Below are 22,844 nucleotides of genomic sequence, written 5' to 3'. Positions count from 1 at the left end.
TGAAGGGAGAGGCAGAGGGGAAGGGAGCGGAGTGAGGGGGGGAACTGGGGGAGCAAAGGGGAGGCAGGGGTGGGGGGCAGCAGAGGGGCTGGGGGAGGGAAGGAGCATGAGGGAAGGGGGCTAGCAGGGGCTGGGGAAGTGGGAGGGGCAGACGAGGAGCGTGTGGGGGGGGGGGGCATGGCCGGGGGTGTGTGGCGGCTTCTGGCCACTCGGGCTGAGGGCGCGCCTGAGGGGCCAGCTTTGAGTGGGAGGCGCCTGCAGGCCGGGGGCGGGGCCTGGCGCGGGGGGCGGGGCGCTGGGAGCCGCGGGGGGAGGGGGCATTGTTCCCGGCGCGGGGCATGCCGGGCCCGCCGCAGCCCGCAATATGGCGTCGTGCTGTCACCTGTGTGTGTGAGGAGGGGAGCAGGAGCTGCGCCCTGCGCACGGCCGCCGCTGGAGATCCCTGTCCCCGGGCTCGCCCCCGGCCCCTTCCCGCCAGGGTCCCCTGGCGCCCCGCGCGAGGGCCCCTCTCCCTGCCCATCTCCCCTCGCCATGGGGGCGTAGCGGGACCCGCCTCTCCTCTGCCCCAGGCTCGCCCGCTGCCAGCCCCATGGGGTCCCCGGCGGCCGCCGCGGCTGCGGCCGCGGACTCGGCCCAGTGGCTCTCGGTGAAGGAGGAGACCATCTTCCTGCACGACGGGCTGATCCGGGTCACCGACCTGGCCGAGCTGCCCAGCGAGATCATCGGGGTGGCCGAACCCGCGGACACCGAGCTGGAGGTGAGCCCCCTCCCCCACCCCGCACCCTGCCGGGAGGGGGCGAGGCAGGGAGAGGATGAAGAGAAAGATGCCCTGGGAGGGGGCTGGACGACTGGGCGAGGATGGAGGTCGGGAGGGTGTTGATAAAGAGCCGGAGGGAGAGGGGAGAATTGACACAGAGAGGTTGGGGAAAATGGGGTGAAGAGAGGTGGAGGCAAGAAGGTGATGGATGACTTGGGGGGGCGCCCTAAAAACCAGAGCTCTAAAAATATCCTGAACCAATCAGCCCCTAACCGAATGGGGAGGGTGTTGAAGTTGTGGGATGGAGAGGGAGTGAAGATGGAGGGTGAAGGATTGAAGCAAAATCCCCTTGGTTTGAATCGGTAGGGATGAAACAAATCAGTGAATTCTAGAATGGCCTTTGATGTATTGATTTTTATTCATGGTTTTTGCTGATTTTATTGGTTGTTATATGTTTAGTAATTACATCTATTTGTCTTAGTGTAAAGCGTCTGGGTTACTTGGGTTATCTAGGTAAGGTATATAGGCTCTTGTAACGATTATTATTAAAAAGCAAGGGAAACAGCTGGATTATTCATCATTGCTTTGGCTCCTCCCACAAATGTTATTAGCTCTGGTGAAAGACGAATTGTGCAGACAGCTGTGTGAATCTGTACATTATGTAAAATAGGCATCTTTATTTTTTTCCAGTGGGGTTTCCTGTGACTGTGTATAGATTGCATGGATTCGGTAGTCGTCTGCCTCTTTCTGGATATCTTTCTTCTCGTCCTCCTATCACCCCACCCTCTCTCCCTGTCACTGTGCCTTGCAATGACATAGAGCCTTTGTCAGAGAAGCAGAGCAGTGTTATCTACCTACGTGAGGATGGTTCAGCAGGAGCTTTAGTTGTCTGCCCTGTTAGATCAAAGGCATTTGTTAAGCTGCAGCCCCTCTAGTGAAGCTTTGGCTGCAAACCCAGGTGTTGCCAAGAACCCATAAGCCACAGTAGATGCAGAAGTCTGCAGTCTTGACAATATTATTGCTAAATTCTGGTGACAGGAAGTTAAATCTGCTGTTTGAGATTTCCCCCCAGCTTTATTTAAAAAAAGGAAGGTTATTATTATTATTATTATTTTTTGCTGACTCTGACTCTTTATGCTCTGTGAAATGTCATTGAGGGGGGTCTGTATGATTATCATGAAATATATATTGGCACAAGTAACCCAACATACAAGGCTCTCCCTATTTGTGTGATATCTCCTATTGATTTATTTATTATATCTCTAAGGCTGTGACTCCTCTCTTGTGATATGCATGCACTTTGATTTTCAATTAAACATGTTTTCAGAAATTGCTTTAACCCTCACTGTATACTCGTGGAGGCAGTAGTGAGCAAATCATTTAGTTACTGTAGTGTAGTGATGTCTTGGGCATTCTTAGATCTCTAGTGTGCTTGTTCTCTCACACACTACAAAAGGATTCCAATTTTTTTCTTTGATATGTTCTTATTTTCATAAGCTTCAGGGGGTAGCCGAGTTAGTCTGTACAAGATAAACTTAAAAAACAACAAATAGTTTGGTATCACTTTAAAGACTAACAGAACATATAGATAGTATCATGAGCTTTCGTGGGCACAACCCACTTTTTCAGATGTGTGTCCATGGAAGATCATGATACCATCTACATGTTTTGTTAGTCTTTAAAGTGCTACCAGACTATTTGTTGGTTTTTTTAAGTTTATTTTCATTATTTTACAAACTAGATCAAAAACTTGCTCTAAAATGATACTTGACATAAAGGGTCTTGGTATTGGAACCTTATTTATCTCTAATAATTTTAGGGCACGTTATTTAGAGGGAGAGGAATGGAGCAGAGCAGGAAAGGTCATCATGTGTTTTATTGCAAGTTGTGTAAGGGGTTGTTAGCATTCTGTGAGTGTGGTTTAAAATAACAACCAAAACACTCTGAAATGGAAAGGATGGCATTTGAGTGCTGTGTGTGCATTGAGTATGAAACTTAAAAATAGCAGTCTGCTATGATAGCTTTGTTCTGTTGATTTGTAATGGGGGAGCACTAAGACACCAAGGAAGAGATACCTTAGTTTTAAAAATTGGATTAGTATAGTGCTTCTGGCCTGAATTTTGATCAGTTGAGATCTTAAATGACTTCTAATATTGTTCAGTACCTTTCTGCTACAAATTTTTAGTACCTTGCATATAACTTCTACTCTGCATTTTATATACAACTCCTATCTTTCTCTAGTAAGTTGTACTGGATTTGTTGCAATAGAGAATACATTATAAATATTTTAGATGCATGGATATATATACATATAGTAGATTGAGCCATTGCTATTCTAATTTATTATATAATAAAGAAATTTTAACTGGGATAGAGAAGATATGTTACTTCTTCTTTGATTAATATTGATGAGTTTTTAAATGGAAGGTCATTAAATCTATACACACACAGGAGAAAATATGTTCCTATTGCAGTAGTGCTAAAGAAATGTGTGCGGGGGATGCTGTCGTGTACCCTGTGGCTTCAAGTAATAGTAAGAATTTAATACATGGTTTCTATTATCAGCAACACCACCGTAAAAATTATTCTAGCTCTCTTACCTTGTATCTTTTTTAAAGATTAGTTTCCAAATTTCAGTGTTTTAATAAATAAGCTGTTTTAAACTTTTATGTCTGTGCACATACAAAGTAAATATATGCTCTATAAAATGTCCGTATTTTCAGCGAAAAGTGAAAAAAGTTCCATTGCTATCCTAAATTCTTAAATATTTTAAACTTTATATTTCTGCCTAAGAAAAATAGCAGTCATTTGGACATCCTCTCTTAATGGCCTTCATTACGGACCTTGTTCTTGGAGCTAGAAGTGTTTCTTCTCCTGCAGCCAGCTAGCTAGGCCATGTCTCCATTAGCGATGGTAGAGATCATGTAGTTGAATAGTCATGTAATCGCATGAAATCTTAGAGGTTACATGACTAATCAATAGTTCCTGGCAGCAGGGCTGGCAGCTTGCACTCTGGCTCCACTCTTGGGGAGTCCCCTTCTACCTGGTGCTGCTGCCTTTGCATCAGAAGCAGCAGTGTGGGATAGTGGGCAGGAGCCAGTCCGCCAGGGGAGCCAGTTTAAAAACCAGCTGCCTGCACAGACCAGCTGCCTGCCACCCCACATTGCTGCAGCGGCCTGAGGTAGTAGCAGCCCCTGTCCGCGGCGGGGGGGGGGGGTCTGGACTCCCCATGGAAAGAGACTGGTCTGTGGCAGCAGCCTCCGTCTGCAGTCAGCTTGGACCCCCCCACGGGCTGCTGTCTCTGCTAGTAGACAGAGCTTTCCTAAGCAGCAGCCTGTATTAAATCATCATGAATCTTGAAAGTAGCAGTGCTGCCTAAAAAGAGGACACTGCATCAGTTTGCTATCTCATTCACATTTGGAAGGTTATTTTTGCCACCATATGGGCATGAAGTGTAATAATTAAAAAATGAAAGCTTAAATTCTGAAGAAGTTGACAGTACTTTAAGCTCATCAGGACAAATTACTTATTTGTTTTCTGAGTGAATTTTTTAACCCATTATTGTTCTTTCTTCTGAAAGCAATCCTGCAGTGTTGGCCCATCTGACCAACAGTTTGACTTGCTCTCCAGTGTGAATTCTACTGTTAAATATTTTGTATCACCAGTTACCTTTATTTAGATTTCAGTCACACTAAAAAAAATCCTTTGAATGGCACTAGTCCAAATTATAGATCAGCAGCATGCACAACTTCATTTAAAATAATAATCTAGCTACCACATCTGGAAAATATTAAAGCATTTTTCTGGATTGATTTTGCAAACATCTACTGTATTTCTAAGCATATTGCCTATCACCAACTTCAGTGATACTACTACTGTCTTACTCAGTAGTGTTTGCAGGATGAGGGTCTGGTATTCCCCCTTTTAGTAATCTGAATCCAAACATATAAATAATAAAAAGCCAAATCAATATTTTCATATTAATATAAATTAAAACTTCCTATGTAGATTTTTCTTTTATTATCTGTATATTTTAAACCTTTGTTGAGAGACAGTAGGATTGTTAGCAAAAGTAGTGTAGGTACAAAAGCTATATTACATTTATGTGTCCTTTTTTATACTGTGAAGGATATTAAGGATATTTTGTATATTAGATTGCATGCATACATTTAATTTTTTTTTCTTATTTCTCCTATGGCATGTTTTAAAGTAAGTGATTCAATTTATAGTGCTCCTACCAGGGAAACATGGTTCATGCTTTCAACTGTTAATCATGCTTCTATATACAGTATAATATGAATCAGAGATTTTGAAGGAGGAGATAGAAAAACTAGAACAATACCAGAATTCTGATTATAAATTGAAAGTGCATCCTGTTAAGTATTGTGTTACAGAGCTGAAAGACTAGTTATATTGTTAGGAGAAATGGCATAAAGCAAGAGTATTATGTAACAATTTTAAAATCATATGTATTATTTGGCATTTGTTTCAAATTTTAAAATTACGTATGTATATATACATCAAATATAAAATCAATATTATTATAGCATTTTTCATACACAATATTATTGATTGAAGAACATGAAATATAAAGATGGTTAGTATTTGCAGATAAAAATGAACACTATCTTATTACTAGAAATTCATTTGTGTAATGCTTTTTAGAGAGTCCATAATTTATATACACTTTTAAGTAGTAATTTCTATTGGGTCAGGAGGAAAAATTTAGATATACAACTACTTCGGTTAATACAAGAAAGAAAAGTCAAGGCAATGTTTACTAATAAAGGTTCCACATTTTCCCCTCTTGTTCAAGCTGAGTATTATCTTACTCCAGGAGTATTCCCTTTTTAGTAGACTCACTGGGATTATTTGCGGAGCAAAGTACTGCTTGGTATGACTAAATATGAGAGATTCAGTTTGAGCTGTCTGCATTAATTTTAGGAGAATCTCTCTCTAAAATCATTTGAAATCTCATAGTTACACTGAATTTGGTGCTTATGAAGATGAGTTGTACTGATTCTCTTGGTATTGCTCTTCATTGTGATTTAGCTAGTCTGTATAAATTGTCCAGTCTATTCGGGTGTCCCAGCAACCTGAATTTTGAGCAGTAGCATCCTCATAAAAATGTAGCAGATAGTAAATGGGGAAGTAATCGAGCACCTAAAATAAATTAAATTGAAAACAATTTTTATATTTCACAAATGGAAGAAAATTGGAGGGTATAATCTGTGCAAAAGATTTCTATCTTTTTGAGATAACTACAATTCCTGATATGCAGAAAAGTGATTGCTTTCACAATGCAAAGCCTCAAGCTAATTCAGTATAATAATTGGCATAATACAACTTCAGACTGCTAGTTGAAAAATTACAGCAAGGTTGCAACATTAGACTTGTTGAGTTATTTCAGTTCCATGTATATTATTTTTTGTTTGATTTTAACAGAAGCTATAACTAGTTTGAAGATGTGACTGACCACAAATACCTTGAACTAGTTGGTATAAAAGAATTTTGATGCCAATTTTTCAAAATAACTGTAGCAAGGCAAAATCTTTCTGATTGTTTAGTAAAGTAGGTATGAGAACATTTGAGTGACGCATTCACTTAATTTTTAAATAAAAAAAATTAGAAAGCTCTTGGCTAATTAATTTTTACACATGAGTGAAGATTTCCATGTAGCTTGAAAACTTGTACATTCCACCTACAGAAGTTTGTCTAATAAAATATATTGTCATTTATCTTGCCCCTGTGTTATTTTTATTATGGAATGATGCAAATTATTGGCTAATGGTTAAATTAGTCTGTTTGTTGTTTTAATATTGGATGCTACTGGACTTGGGAAAGAGATTCTACATATGAAGATAGGATTACATTTAGTCTTTTGTAACTTAGACTGTTGGTATGCAACGTGTATAGGGTTGCTCTTTTACATAAAGGCAAACCCAGAGCATACTGGCCACATGAGTAACCCATTGGAGATGCCTCGTTAGAAATCTCTTTACTTAAAGCAACAGTATGAAATTAAGTTGAACAAGATAATGAATGAACATTGCTTAAAATGTAACTTGTTCACTCCTGATGAAGTGTCTTTAGCCAATAGAAGGTGCATAACGGCTTGTTAACCACAGATGGTGAGATTCATTCATCTAACATAAAGACAAGAAACCCTTCATATGTTGTCTTCATAAAAGCACTTGTACTATACAGGGCTTAAGCAATGTTGAAACATAGTAAGTCAGACATGTGCAGGTAGTGATATTTCTACAGAACTGAGTGCAATGATGAAAGACCAGAGCCAATAAGTACATGTTAGAAAAATCTTGGCAAAAAACAACCTATCCTCCCCCTCTCCCTGCATATTTTTTTCCTTTTAGAGCAATTGGTTACAATGGGACTCTCACCAGAGGGGAAGATATCAGGGTGGAGTTAAAGAGCTGTCTCCTACGTGTCCGTGTTTTCATCCCATTGGCATGTCCATTGACTATGTTTAGTGAAGACCAGTTTCTGTATATGGGTATTAGGGATCCATGATTCCTTGTTCAGTACTGGGCTGAGGCTTTTAACAGAATCTGGAGCCTGAGCTCTGCAAGTTGGTGCAAAGACATACTTGCTTCTGAATTATATTAATTCCTCTTTAAATGTAGAGGATTTGTCCCAAGCCTGCTTATTGCTGATTTCTTCCTAAATTCCTGGGTATTTAGTAAAAATTAAGTCTCAAACTCTAAAACTTGTAAATCTGAATTTAAGTCTGTCAGTACCAGACAAATTAGTTGAAACAACAGTAAAGAATAAAATTGTCAGACACATAGAAGAACATAATTTGTGGGACAAAAGTCAACATGGTTTCTGTAAAGGGAAATCATGTCTTACTAATCTATTAGAGTTCTTTGAAGGGTCAACAAACATGTGGACAAGGGGGATCCAGTAGATATAGTGTACTTAGATTTCCAGAAAGCCTTTGACAAGGTCCCTCACCAAAGGCTCTTATGTAAATTAAGTTGTCATGGGATAAGAGAGAAGATCCTTTCATGGACTGATTACTGGTTAAAAGACAGGAAACAAAGGGTAGGAATAAATGGTAAATTTTCAGAATGGAGAGGGGTAGCTAGTGGTGTTGCCCAAGGGTCAATCCTAGGACCAGTGGTATTCAACTTATTCATAAATGATCTGGAGAAAAGGGTAAACAGTGAGGTGGCAAAATTTGTAGACGATACTAAACTGCTCACGGTAGTTAAGACCAAAGCAGACTGTGAAGAACTTCAAAAAGATCCCACCAAACTAAGTGACTGGGACACAAAATGGCAAACGAAATTTAATGTGGATAAATGTAAAATAATGCACATTGGAAAAAATAACCCCAACTATACATATAATTAGTTGTAGCTAAATTAGCCCCTATCATATCAGGAAAGAGATCTTGGAGTCATCATGGATAGTTCTCTGAAGACGTCCACGCAGTGTGCAGCGGCAATCAAAAAAGCAAACAGGATGTTACAAATCATTAAAAAAAGGCATAGAGAATAAGACAGAGAATATCTTATTGCCCGTATATAAATCCGTGGTACACCCACATCTTGAATACTGTGTATAGATGTGGTCTCCTCATCTCAAAAAAGATATACTGGCATTAGAAAAGGTCCGGAAAGGACAACTAAAATGATTAGGGGTTTGGAACAGGTCCCATATCATAGAATCATAGAATAATAGGACTGGAAGGGACCTCGAGAGGTCATCGAGTCCAGCCCCCCACCCTCAAGGCAGGACCAAGTTCCGTCTACACCATCCCTGACAGATGTCTATCCAACCTGTTCTTAAATATCTCCAGAGAGGGAGATTCCACCACCTCCCTTGGCAATTTATTCCAATATTTGACCACCCTGACAGTTAGGAATTTTTTCCTAATGTCCAATCTAAACCTCCCCTGCTGCACTTTAAGCCCATTACTCCTTGTCCTGTCCTCAGAAACCAAGAGGAACAAATTTTCTCCTTCCTCCTTGTGACACCCTTTTAGATATTTGAAAACCGCTATCATGTCCCCCCTTAATCTTCTTTTTTCCAAACTAAACAAGCCCAGTTCATGAAGCCTGGCTTCATAGGTCATGTTCTCTAAACCTTTAATCATTCTTGTCGCTCTTCTCTGTACCCTTTCCAATTTCTCCACATCTTTCTTGAAATGTGGCACCCAGAACTAGACGCAGTATTCCAGCTGAGGCCAAACTAGCGCAGAGTAGAGCGGCAGAATGACTTCACGAGTTTTGCTTACCAAACACCTGTTGATACAACCTAGAATCATATTTGCTTTTTTTGCAACAACATCACACTGTTGACTCATATTCAACTTGTGGTCCACTATGACCCCTAGATCCCTTTCCGCCATGCTCCTTCCTAGATAGTCGCTTCCCATCTTGTATGTATGGAACTGATTGTTCCTTCCTAAGTGGAGCACTTTGCATTTCTCTTTATTAAACCTCATCCTGTTTACCTCTGACCATTTCTCTAACTTGCTAAGGTCATTTTGAATTATGTCTCTATCCTCCAAAGAAGTCGCAACCCCACCCCCCATGAGGAGTGGTTAAAGAGACTGGGACTTTTCAGCTTGGAAAAGAGGAGACGGGGGATATGATAGAGATCTATAAAATCATGAGTAGTGTGGAGAAGGTGAATAAGGAAAATTTATTTACTTGTTCCCATAATGTAAGAACTAGGGGCCACCAAATGAAACTAATGGGCAGCAGGTTTAAAATGAATAAAAGGAAGTTCTTCTTCACACAACACATAGTCAATCTGTGGAACTCCTTGCCTGAGGAGGTTGTGAAGGCTAGGACTATAAAAGTGTTTAAAAGAGAACTAGATAAATTCATGGAGGTTAAGTCCTTAAATGGCTATTAGCCAGGATGGGTAAAGAATGGTGTCCTTAGCCTCTGTTTGTCAGACAGTGGAGATGGATGGCAGAAGAGAAATCGCCTGTTCGATCATTGTCTGTTCAATTCAGTCCCTCTGGGACACCTGGCAGTGGCCACTGTCGGCAGAATAGGGTACTGGGATAGATGGACCTGTGGTCTGACCCAGTATGGCTGTTCTTATTAGCTGACAAATTAAATAGTGCTTTTCACTAAAAATTTTACCTATTATACAAGTTTTCTGATCATAAACTAATCAAATATGTGGGATGCTGTTCCACATTCCAGTGTCATGTACATTTTAGAGCTGTTTAGTGTGGAATTCCAGATATACTACTGGAATTATTGGAGTTGCATGCCTGATTTCCCAGACACTGCCAAAAACATAATGTATTTTTGTCATATTTAGTCTTCTGTGGGAACGTTTGGCGGAGTAATAAGGGGCACCACTTCTTTAAAGAGACAAAAGTTAAAGCTTTTTCTTTAACTGCAAGTCAAACACAGACCTGGACTGATATAGCATAAAAATGAAACAGGTTTATTTAATTGAAGAGAGAGAGATTTCAAGTACAAGGGATAAATCACAGTGTTTAGAAGTAAATACAAGTAAAAGTCACTTAAGCTACAGCCTGGGGTCAAGGTAGATTTCCAATAAATCTTTTTTTTTTCCAACCATGGCCAAATTTCTTACCATCAGGATGATCTGCAAAAATACAAGGTACTGGCTTCCTTTGTAATCCTAGGTGAAAGATCTTTATTTAAGCAGGTTTCTCACCTATATTCAACCGCTTTAATTGAAAGACCCATCTTTCACAGCTTGCAAGACTCCTTGTGTCTGTCAAGATAGTTTCTTTTATCTTCCCAAACTCACTATTTTCTCTCCCCCCCCCCCCCCCAGATGATCTCGTGCTATTGTCTTCTTGTGGATATCTCATTGCTCTGTTGATTTGTATGTAAATAGGATTTTCTTTTTTGGGTGTGGGTCACATCTTGCTTAAGTTCCTAGCAGGAATATTGCTGTCTTCTGTGTGAGGGAGAACCTGTTTCTTCCTTTGTTTGGTCATAGATTTTTAAAGCATATTATTAGTATCCATAATTCATCATATAGTGTTAGATAGACATTTCACAATGATATTAATTACCAGTGTGTCTCCAGTTTGCATATGATACTTTATATGACCTATTTTAGATACAAATTATGACAACATGGATGAGGTACCCTGAGATGGTCAGGCTCATGAACTCATTGCTACATATCAGGGCATGTCTTACTATCTGGCATAGAGGTGCTGTTAGGGTCACGCCTCCCCCTACAAAATTGCAGCCCTGTTAGTCCCTGACTGATCCAGAGCCAGCAGATCAGAACCCTCTTTTCTTGTCTGGGCATCTGCCACCGTATTTTATTTTTGCTTTATATAGAGAATTCTATTGTCTCCTTTGTTGATTTATAGTAATATCAGTATGTATTCATAATTTCACTGCAGTGTTGTTACAAACATTTCACGTGATGTTACTGACCAGTGTTAATAGATTTCAAATGGTATATTGCATGTCAGCTTTTAAATAAATACTCACCATCCTTAACATACTTTGTCATGGTATGTCAGGCTTAATAAAAGTAGCTGATGCAGGGTAGTGAAACACCAGTGTACTTCTGTCACATCATCTTACCCAGTTTGTGTTTTTCTTTCCATCTCTGTTAAGAGCAGATTTTAAGAACATATCCTTTACTTATTGAGCTTGGCATATGCTTGGAATAAATGGTGTATGGAGCTGATTCTGTAGTGTTTGTGGGAGCTATTGCTTACTACCCTAGAAAGCTTTAGTGTGATTCTTGTTGGATCTCTTCAGAAATTGTGTTAAATAGAAAAGCTAGATCATAACATAGTGACACATCCACCATGCTGAGGGCTGAGAGTTTATACACAATATAGCTTTTTGGAGCAGTTGAAATGTTGGTATCTTGCTATCCATTTTACTTTGCAAGAATATCTTAATCTAAGAAATTCTGATATTTCTATCACAGAACAATTTGGAAACTTTGAATCCCTTCCCCTTTTTATCCCCCCACTAGCTTTTTGGTTAAAGTATAAGAACCACATAAGAAAGCAACACTCCATATATCTTATATGTGCTGGGTGGTGATGAGATAATGATAATGGGATGGAGCTGGAAGTTAAAAAGGTGGATTCTTTACTTGGCTGTGTAAAATGTGTTTAATTCAGAGGATGTTTGTGAAGTGCATTACAATTTCCAAGGTATTGTGCTATGTAAGTGGAATAAGGATTCTCTTCTTAAATTGATTATGTGGAGAAATAAGTGACTCCTATCTAGACGTTTCAAAAACTATAGGGCTATAATTCAACAGAGAAAAGAGGACATCTTCTTATCAATTCTATTTATAATACCTGTGGTCTGAGTGGGAAATAAATACATCAGATTATTTTTCCTAGTACTTCTACGTTCTATTACATTTTAATTAACACCTTTTTTCAAATCCATAAAATTTCTTTAACAAATTTCTCACTTCCTTTCTAGGTTAAGTAGGTCAGTAAAATTAATTTCTTGAGCATGAAATGCTCCATAAAGTAAGTACAGCTCATGCTACTAATTCAAATGCACTACATTGGAACAGTTACATTATGGGAATGTCTACAAAGAAACCATTTTAGCATAATGATAGTGAGTGGTCTTGATGGTTGCTTAGATACACCAGTACACTTGAACCTCTTTAATCGGACAATCCTGGGAAACCGGGTTTGCCAGATTGAATATTTTGCTGAGCCAGAGAAGGAGTGAGGGGGATGAGAGTAGGGCACTTTCCCGGTGTTCCCAGTCACCCCCACCCCACTGTTATGGGTTCAACGGGGAACAGATTCCGAAAGAACACGTTGCTGAGGTGCCATTCCCCCAGCTAAGGGGGAGGAGGCGCGGCAGCACACAGAGAAGCATTCATCTCTGCCTGCGAGGGTCTGCACCATGCATGGGTGTTCCTGAATTAAGAACATCCAGACTACAGAGGTTATAGTGTATTAACAAAAATGCCTCCTACTAGGGAAGTATATGGCTAATACCAAATGATGTTTAACATCTTACTTAACACATTGTTAAGTCTGAACCCCCAGTCTTCCAATTCAGAAATTGGAAATGTAGATAAAGTTGAAATAAGTTAACACCCTCACTCTTCAGGAAAAATGCCCCAGGAGATATTTAATATGTTTAAGTGGAAGAGGGGTCTGTTGTTGTTCAAAAGTTGACATCTCTAGCAGCATTGTATGCACTTTTTTGTGCTTACACATTGATGTAGTGCTTATTTGAAGAAAATTTGCTATCTGCTAAATGGTCACTTCCTACACAACTCTATTTCATATCCAGGTACTGACCTGTGAAGTATTTGGCTTGTGAAGGTGCAAGGAGTCACCACTAATGGTGATATCATATAAAGCTTTAACAGGTTTTAAAGAAGACAAAATATATTGTAAATAGTGGGCTATAATGTTATAATTAATGCTATATAGTCTTACATAAGTAGAGCACTTCAAAAATATTTTGTAATCAATTCAGAATACAGGATTTTTCTTTTAAAAGTTTTAGATTTATATATTTTCTGTGTTTAAAATTGTTTTACTTTAGGTTTTTGGTGTGCAGAAATATTTCTAAACATATATATTCTGGTACGTACTAGAGTTTAGTATATAGACAATCTTCATACTTGATTTAATTATTAGGTTTTTTTCATAGTATTGAATTTAGAGTCTCTCTTCTGGTTATATGACTAGGTTTTTTGTAGACCTCTCCCCTCCACACGCACATGACTCCTGTTTAATATATTCTTCGATACATTTAGAAAGTTAACTTTATTTGCTATGGTTTTTATCATATTCTGTAATCTCTCTTCTGTAATTGCAAGAAGATTGACAAATCTAGTGATAAGACACCTAAGGAAGCAGTTAAGACTCCCTATGGCAAGTTGAATAAATATGCATTAAGCTACATCTGCTGTATTTCTTTCTCCAATAAGTATTATTTGAAGCTTTCTTAAATACCATTGTTCTTGAGGTATCTGGAATTCTTACATACTTTAAACTATTTAATCTCTTCATGATATTTAGGCCTTTAAATTTACCTGCATAGTTTAGAGAATCGAGTGAGTCTGTTTTAGCACAGTTTATAAGAGAAAATGGTGATATTTTTTCACTTCAGTAGAACTAATGTATCTATTTATGGTTATATGCACACAGAAGTTTACTTCTGTCTGCTGAATTATGGGATCCAGTCTTGCTACAGTTCACTTTCTTGGAATATAAGGGACCAAACTATAGGAGGTTTGTCTAGTCTAATAGTCAGGATAGTGGATGGTGCAGGCTTTTAGGTCAGGGAATGGAACCAGGGGCTGGAACCAAAGTCATCTGCCAGATAGCAGAGAGGTCAAACCAGAGCCAGGGTTTAGAGCCAGGATTGGTAGTTGAGGGTGAGGAGTGAGGTGAAAAGGCAGAAACCAGAGAAGAGGCAAGGATTAGACACAGAGCCAGAGCAAAGTGGGAGGCAGGCATCAGACGGAGCATACGAATCAAGAACAGGATTGGATTTGCATTTCAGGAAGCAGGCAGATACAGAGTTGCTCAGACAGCCCACTCAAGTCACTTGAGCCAATCTGGTGGTTGCAGGCCTTTTGTTCTCTGACTGGATAGCTTGGGGAGCCTGATGTTCCAGGATTAGTGAGATGCTCCTTTGCTCAGACCCATTGGATGAGAGAGTTATCAGAGAACCAGGGCTCCAGATCTGCACTCTCAAATCACCATTCAGCAAGTTGTGATTTCTTTGGTAGCGAAGAGGATTAAAAATATACCACAGTGCCATATAAAAACTAGGGTTGTACATGATTAACTGGTTAATGAGTAGGAGTATAATAGCTTCCCGCCTGCTGTGGTCAGGGGGCTGCCCCCCCCCAGCCTCTCTGTCCCACCCTTGTTCACAAGTTTGGGAGGGGCACTCAAGCCCAGCTAGGCTGGAGTGGCCCTCCCCTTACCCTTAAATAGGTTAACCAGTTAAACATAATTTTTAACTAGTTAACCAGTTAAACAGGATTTTACATACCTAATAAAAACATGACTGGCATTTTAAATGATAGCGGATCTCTGCTCTGTGCATGAGTATTGTGTTTTGACATCATTATTACACAATGTGTCTCAGCTCTTCAGAAAGTTACAATACATTACATCAGCTCCCTGGTGAGATATTAGTGTCTGTTTTGTAGCATTTGGGGGCTTAAGGTTTTTTTTTTTTTTTTTTCCTGCCCATTATTTATGGGTCACTTGAGAGTTTAAAATACAGTCAAGGACAGTTAAAGTCATGGAAAGACATTCTTTTATTTACTTCAGTGTACAAGTAAACTCATACTGCTATTTCTAGTGGTTGTCCCTATGAATGCTTAATTTTTAGTATGTGCATGTGCCTATGCATGTTAAATCAGAAATTTTTAGTAACAGTGACTGCCTGGAATCCATAACTACCATGGTATACTTATGCAAAGACAGCTTTGTCGTGATGTCCTATCTTATTTCCAAACTACAGCAAAACCCCTCCTTCAGCTCCTGGGCCACATGGCAGCCTCTGTACAGGCAGTCCCCGGGTTACGTACAAGATAGGGACTGTAGGTTTGCTCTTAAGTTGAATTTGTATGTAAGTCGGAACTGGCATCCAGATTCAGCGGCTGCTGAAACTGACCGCCAGTTCTGACTTACATACAGAATCAACTTAAGAACCCCAGGCATCCCCAAGTCAGCTGCTGCAGAAACTGATCAGCAGCTGATTCCAGGAAGCCTGGGGCAGAGCAACTCTGCCTCGGGCTTCCTGTAGTCAGCGCTGGTCAGTTTAAGCAGCGGCTGACTTGGGGACGCCTGGGGCAGAGCAGCTGCGGTGCTGCTGGGTTGCTCCAGTAGCGCCGCTCCTCAGTGCTACTGGACAAACCCAGCAGCACCCCATCTGCTCTGCCCCAGGCGTCCTGATTCAGCCGCTGCTGAAACTGACCAGCAGCGGCTGAATCAGGACCTGGGGCAGAGCAGTTGGGGTGCTGCCGGGTTGGTCCAGTAGTGCCCAGAGCGGCGCTGCAGGACCAATCGGCAGCGCCCCAGCTGCTCTGCCCCAGGGTCCAAAACAAAAGCCTGGTCTGCTGGGGGAGGGGAGGCACACTAGCTGCGTCCCCCCATCCCCAGCAGACCAGGGACACGGGGAGCAGAGCGGCAGCGGGGTGCCGCGCCTCTGAGGCTTTGCTCTGGCAAAGTCTCAGAGGCGTGGGACCTGCCGCCGCTGCCGCTTCAGTCCCGGTGCCTGTGGTCTGCTGGGGACGGTCCCCAGCAGACCACAGGCACCGGGACTGAAGCGGCAGCAGCGGCGGTTCCCCGCGCTTCTGAGGCTTTGCTCTGGCAAAGCCTCAGAAGTGCGGGAACCCGCCCGGTGCCCCTGGTCTGCTGGAGACGGTATCCAGCAGACCAGGGCACCGGAGAAGCTTACGAACGGGGCTTTCTCGCCCCGGAGCTCGCAGGTAGCAATCCGCCACCTTGACCTCCGGGGCGAGAAAGCCCTGTTCGTAAGTGCAGATCCGACATAAGTCGGATCCGCGTAAGTCGGGGACTGCCTGTAGTCTCTAAGTACCTAAGACTGGATAGTCAAAAGAGGCAGATAAAGACCATTAATTAGCAAACAACCAATAGTCTGGTAGCACTTAAAGACTAACAAAACATGTAGATGGTATCATGCTACATTAACTAAACAGCTACTTGAAGATCTGTTAATGCATGCCCAGGAAGATTAAAGTGTTCCCCAACAGGTGTTTGTATGGTCCCTTTACAGATATCTGATTTGTGTCCATTAATTCTTTCCCGTAAGGACTGTCCAGTTTGTCCAATATATATAGTTGTGGGGTAATGCTGGCATTTGATGGCATAGATCAAATTACTGGATGTGCAGTTAAATGAGCCTCTGATTTGGTGGCTTATGTTGTTGGCTCCAGTAATGAATTCTCTTGTATAGATATGTGGGCATAGTTGGCACCGTGGCTGATTGCATGGCTGGGTTCCTGGATGTTTATGTTGTAGCTGTGAAGCATGGTTACCGGAAGGAATTAGTTTCGGGTTGGGGGGTTGTCTATAAGTGAGAATAGGCCTTTCCTCCAATACCTCTGAGAGTGAGGGATCATTTTCCAAGATAGGTTGTAGATTGTTGATAATGCGTTGGAGGGGTTTGAGTTGTTGATTGTAGGTAATGACAAGTAGATTTCTGTTGTTTTCTCTTTTGGATCTGTCTTGAAGTAGTTCATGTCTGGGTACTTTTTTGGCTCTTTCAATCTGTTTTTTTACTTCTCCAGATGTATATTTCAATTTTAGGAATGCTCTATAATGATCCCGTAGGTGTTTGTCTCAGTCAGTAGTATCGGAGCAAATCCAGTTGTATCTTATGTCTTAGCTGTGTATAAGAGATTGAGAAATGTGCCTGGGATGGAAGCTGGGGGCATGAAGGTAAGTGTAGCTATCGGTGGGTTTCCAGTATAGGGTGGTGGAAATTTGTCCATTATTTAATTGTACTGTAGTGTGGATTTCCTGTGTGGACTGTTCCTAGCTGAGGTTGATGGTGGGGTTGAAGTTGTTGAAATCCTTGTGAAATTCTTTAAGAGTCTCTTTTCTGTGGGTCCATATGATGAAGATGTCATTGATGTAGCGTAAGTAATATAAGAATCTTGGGGACAAGAGCTGAGGAAGTGTTGTTCAAGGTTAGACATAAAGGTGTTTGCATATTGTGGTGTCATGTGGGTGCCCATGGCTGTGCTACTGACTTGGAAACACATTGTCTCCGAATCAGAAATAGTTGTGGGTGAGGACAAAGTCACAGAACTCTCTAACTAGGTGTGCAGTGTTAGCCTGTATTCTGTCTTCATGTGCAGTGTTGGTGTAAAGGGCTTCTGCATCCATAGTGGCCAGGATGGTATTTTCAGGTAGCTTACTGATGTTCTGAAGTTTCCTCAGGAAGTCAGTGGTGTTGCTGAGGTAGCTAGGAGTGCTGGTAGCATAGGGTCTGAGGAGGAAGTCGATATAGCCAGATAATCCTGTAGTAAGTGTGCCAATGCTTAAGATGATGGTTGTCTGGAATTTCCAGGTTTGTGTGTCTTGAGTAGCAGATAAAAAGCTCCTCGTTGGGAATTAAGGGGGGGTGTTAATGTAAATTTGTTCCTGAACAGCATCAGGGAGCTTCATGAGCAGTTTTTTCAGGTTTTTTTGGTGTAGCTGGTGCAACTCCCCACTTCCAGGCTATGTTTACATAGCAGTATTATTTCGGAATGACTGATGTTATTCTGAAGTAACATAGTCCATGCCTACACTACAAGCAGTTATTTTGACGTAATGTCAAAATAATGTCAAGCTGGAAGACTGCTTACTCTGACTGCTGTAACCCTCATTGTATGAGGAGTAAGGGAAGTCAGAGGAAGAGTGTCCTTTCTCAGACTTCCAGCTGTGTAGACAGCACCAAAAGCCAGAATAAGCTATTTCGACCTAAGTTACACAGTTGACGTAGCTCAAGTTGCATAGCTTCTTTTGGCTTTAGCCCTGCTGTGTAGACATGCCCCCAGTTTGCATGCAGTGATACTGACATTGCTTTTTGTTCTCATATGGGAAAGGCAGTAGGTGATTTCAGCATAAGGTATCTTTTTATACTAGTATAAATGTGTCCTAGGAGTTTTATTGGGGACTATTTAGTGGGGGGAAAACCCACACACTAACTGAAATAGTTATACTGGTACAAAAACTTTTTAGGCCAAGCTTACATAAAACTGAGTAAATTCAAGTAACAGCCAAAGCTATTCCTATCTTGTCCTGTCATGCTTAAGTATTGTGGGGCATTTAGGGTTTAGCCTGCTTTCTGACTTCTTTCATAGTACGTCCTTTTTTTTACCAGTTTGTGTCATCCTCATATGTTCTTTTTAACAAGTAAAGTCCATATATAGTCCAGTGAAGTCAGTATATTTCAGGTGGATGGCAACTACAGATTCAGACGCATTGTTTTATTTATAAAATCTCTTTACAAGATAGTCTTCTCACAAATTAATCTTATTTACTTCATAGCGTAATCTTCTATTAAAATCCAAAAGAGAATCCACAATGCAGTTCCCCCAGATAACCTCTTTTTTTTGTTTGTGCTCCTTTTGCAATCAGAATCTCTCAGGAGAGATTATTATTATTATTTTTTTAGATGTGCTGCTGTCTAAAAGAGGGAATGACATTTGATCAAATTAATTATTTTTTAAAGCATAAAACTTTATTGGCTTTCTAAGAAGAGGAAAAAACAAAAGAGATTAATTCTTGAGCTCAGACTCAGTAAGGAAGTCTGCTAACTACTTTTCTATTTTTCAAAAATGATAAAGCATTTGACACGCCAGCCAGACTGAAATTTTCAACACCGAACTCCATTTTAGAGGTTCTTCTAACTTAGTGTGCTTTTTGTTCAAGTATGCTTGTATGTCTGATTGACTTCAGTTGGAATTGTGGGTGCTTAGCACCACAGGAAATCCAACTTTCAGTATCTAAAGTGGGCATCCAGCATTAAAAACCATGTCTGGAAAATTGTGGCCTGCAGTATCTGAACAGTTGCATGTTTCTTTTCTATTTAAGTGATTGCTGTAGTTGGCATGGATGTCATGAGCTTCTAAATGTGAAAAGAGAAGAGTCCACCAGGCAATCTCTCCATTAAAAGGTTGAAATCCTGTATTTTAATATATTGAATTTGATGTAGTTTGCAGAACTCCAAGGAAACATTGATTGTAGTTCTCTGGTAAATTTTAGTATAAGAAGTTCAAAGAGTTAAAAGAATTCAGTGTGCTTCAGTACTTGCCATTTTCGTCTCATTTGTTTAAAGATTTTGCTTTTCAGTTACATATTTGGTCAGTCCATTTAAGTGAGCCATAAATTCCCCCCCCCCCCCCCAGCAATAACTTGTAAAAACAGGCTTTCATATTTTTAGAACATAAGATACATGATACAGAAATACTGCTATAAGCAGTTATTTGAACAGATCACCTTTATTTTTATATATATATATATATATATATATATATATATATATATATATATATATATATATATATATATATATATATATAAAATAATATTTTAGTGCCTGTAAACATCATTCATTGTTCTCAAAGGATCCAGAGTTTACCAAAACCCTTAAATGGAGCTGAAAAATCACTATGTCTATGGAAGCATCACTTCCCATTCCCATTTAAAATGAAATGGTTTATTTTGGTATTATTATTCAAGCAATAAATAAACGTTTTCAAACTCCTATTTTTCCTTTTGTTTCCTACACAGAGACTTTCTAAAAACCAAAGGCAAAGTAAATAGAGGGGAGGAATCCAGTGATTTAGTTTTTGATTATTTAGATTAGTCACTTTTAGTGACCAGTGCTATTGCATTTGTAATCTTAATCTTACTGTATATTTGTCTGTTCGTCAGTGAGCCTATTCATTCAAGACCTCCTCCTAAGTGATAAGAGAAAGGACCACCAAATTTGGTATACAGCTTCCTCTTATAACTTAAAGTAAGGTCAGGGGTTGGTTCCCCCAAGACAATAGGATATAGGTGGAATTCAATTGTGTTTCAGTTGGTCTGTGTGTGTCTGTCTGGGCGACATGTACCCATCCCTTGGCTGTGTCCCCAGCAGCTGCAGCGGCCATTGAGAGGCATGTCTCCTGGTGCCGAGCTGTAGGAGTTGTCCTTTCTCTTAGGGGCAGCCTATATACTGAACCCCGTATCCCCAGCACCACCTCAGAACAATAATTTAAATGAAGAAAAACAAGACTTACTTGCATTAAGTATCCAAGCAACACTGGGTAAATCTTCCAGTGACAAGTATAATTTTAATTGTTAGATTGATCTTTGCATCCCTGGAAATGTTCAGTTGGCTAGTTTGCCAATTGAATTCTTGATTGATTGTGGAGTCAAATGTTGTTTTGTATGTCACCCCAAAGTATACCTCTCTAATGTCTTTATTAGAGTCTTTCAGGTTTGGCTTCACAGTTATCATGTCTTTAATATGTGCGAGCTGCAATCATGTTTTAAAAGAAATTAGTAAACTTAATAATTTGAGGGTTAGTGCTCCTTCAACTTGTACAGTGATGCTGAATCCCTCTCTTGAGCAGTGGAAGATCTGATCAGTTTGCAGAAATGATGAGTTGTACCTTTGTAATCAATACTTATGCATCCTTTCCTCACCTGCCTGTGTACAATGACAAATTATTGTTTATTTCCTCTGTAAGATGTTTGTGGTAAGGATGTAAAATCCTGCTTAATTGGTTAACCAGTTAAACATTGTTTAATCGGTTAACTGATTAAAGAGGAGAAGGTGTGTGTGGGGGGGGAAGGGAAGCTAGAGAGGCGCTCCCCCCCCCAGTAGCGACTGGGGGGCTGCTCCAGCCCATACCAGTTAACTAGTTTAATCATTTACATCCCCCGCTTGTGGCCTCATTAGCTGATTGCGATGATAAGGAAATGTATCTGAGCCCAGGATGAAACTTATTTTGTAGATTTAAATGTTGTATGCTTAATATGCATGAGAAAAGATTACAAAAAGAAACGATATCAAACATTTGCTAAGAAGAAAAAGCATGAAATAATTCTTATAAAAAGATTTAAGGCTGACTTTTTTTTACTCTAGTAATCAGTATCTGAGGAACAATCTTGCCTTATTAATGGACTTCTTAGTACTTATAAGGTGCCATTTAAAATGGCTAATTCTGAATAATCAAAAGGATTTTTAAAAGCTTAGTAATCTATGGGCATTGCTAAATCAATATATGTAGCCGTCACTTAGGCATATGCACCATAGGATGTCTATTTTGTTAATTATCTCCCAGATCCTTTCAGAATAATCCTTTTTGCTGTTTATAGATGGAATACTGAAAATGTACTCTTGTAAATGGAATACAATGTCAAAATCACGAATTTTCAAGAATAATGAAGACATTTAATTACATTGTTTCTTGTCTACAAAATGTTTAAAATTGAAATTTAAAGTTTACTTGGAATTAAAGTTAAAAATATCCAATCATAAGTGTCAGAATAGTTATGAAGAAATTGTGACTTAAACATTTGATTCTGATCATAAAAATACAGAGCAGCAATACTTGTTCTAATTCTTTCATCTGGAAAAAGCTTGTTTTTTTTCCCCCCCCAATGGTTTCTTCGTGTAAAATAAATTGATTAACACTTACTACGTCACTTTTTGCTTTTTAACATTTATGTGTTGCACATATACACATTAAATCAGAAAGTTTTACTAAAGCAAAAAATTACAGAATCAATGGTCAAAACATGCTTCTGTGAAGAGAAAAGTTGAACTTTCTTCCAGGTGTTCAGATTTTAGTTAGGAGACTTTAGATTATAGGGTACATAATTTTTGTTTATTTTTCACAGGTTAGGGATGAAATGGAATTTGAGGCACATGGCTTCCTGTTCAACAGCAGTCTAGAGAGCCTTTCTTTCTGGTGTGCTAAATGTAGCATTTGAGGGGAAATTATACTGAGACATATTGTTGAATTGGGAGATGAGAAGATCTTTAGATCCCTGCAAATCTGTGGATATTCTCTTTACAGCTATGGATCATGTTTGCAGGTAGTGGATCATTGTGGACACAGGTTTTGTATTTGCGCAAGTCTTTAGAGATCCTTCCTCTCATGACACTGGTCTTCAGAATTAAAAAGTTGGAGAGTCTTTCCTATCCATTATATGGCATGGTATCACTGAGCTGCACTACTGATCCCACTTGTAAAAGTTATGCTCAAGACTGTTTCCCTGTGGTTAAGGCTATCAGTGCTATATAATGTATTCATTAGTACAGGCAGTCCCCAGGTTACGTACAAGATAGGGACTGTAGGTTTGTTCTTAAGTTGAATCTGTATGTAAGTCGGAACTGGCGTCAGCCGCTGCTGAAACCGATCAGTTTCAACAGCGGCTGAATCTGGACGCCAGTTCTGACTTACATACGGATTCAACTTAAGAAACCAAGGCGTCCCCAAGTCAGCTGCTGCTGAAACTAATCAGCGGCTGATTCCAGGAAGCCCGGGGCAGAGCAACTCTGCCTCGGGCTTCCTGCAGTCAGCCCCTGGTCAGTTTCAGCAGCGGCTGACTTGGGGACGC

The 22,844-nt window shown here is 40.1% G+C and overlaps 1 protein-coding gene across 3 annotated transcripts in view; it reads left to right on the top strand.

Annotated features, from left to right (window-relative positions):
• Nucleotides 1-337: 337 nt before the first annotated feature.
• The window catches only part of HECTD4 (HECT domain E3 ubiquitin protein ligase 4), a 147,260-nt gene continuing 124,753 nt past the window's right edge, over nucleotides 338-22,844 (top strand). For all 3 annotated transcript variants that reach the window (XM_075898745.1, XM_075898744.1, XM_014572912.3), the window contains exon 1: nucleotides 338-757. In XM_075898745.1, the coding sequence (XP_075754860.1) occupies nucleotides 590-757 (168 nt within the window). In that variant the 5' untranslated portion in view covers nucleotides 338-589. The remainder of the gene's footprint in view (nucleotides 758-22,844) is intronic.

The sequence above is a fragment of the Pelodiscus sinensis genome, chromosome 15 (genome assembly GCF_049634645.1).
Source record: "Pelodiscus sinensis isolate JC-2024 chromosome 15, ASM4963464v1, whole genome shotgun sequence".
In the NCBI taxonomy this organism is placed as follows: domain Eukaryota; kingdom Metazoa; phylum Chordata; order Testudines; family Trionychidae; genus Pelodiscus; species Pelodiscus sinensis.
The sequence above is the reverse complement of the archived record's forward strand: the minus strand, read 5'-3'. Positions and strand labels throughout refer to the sequence as shown.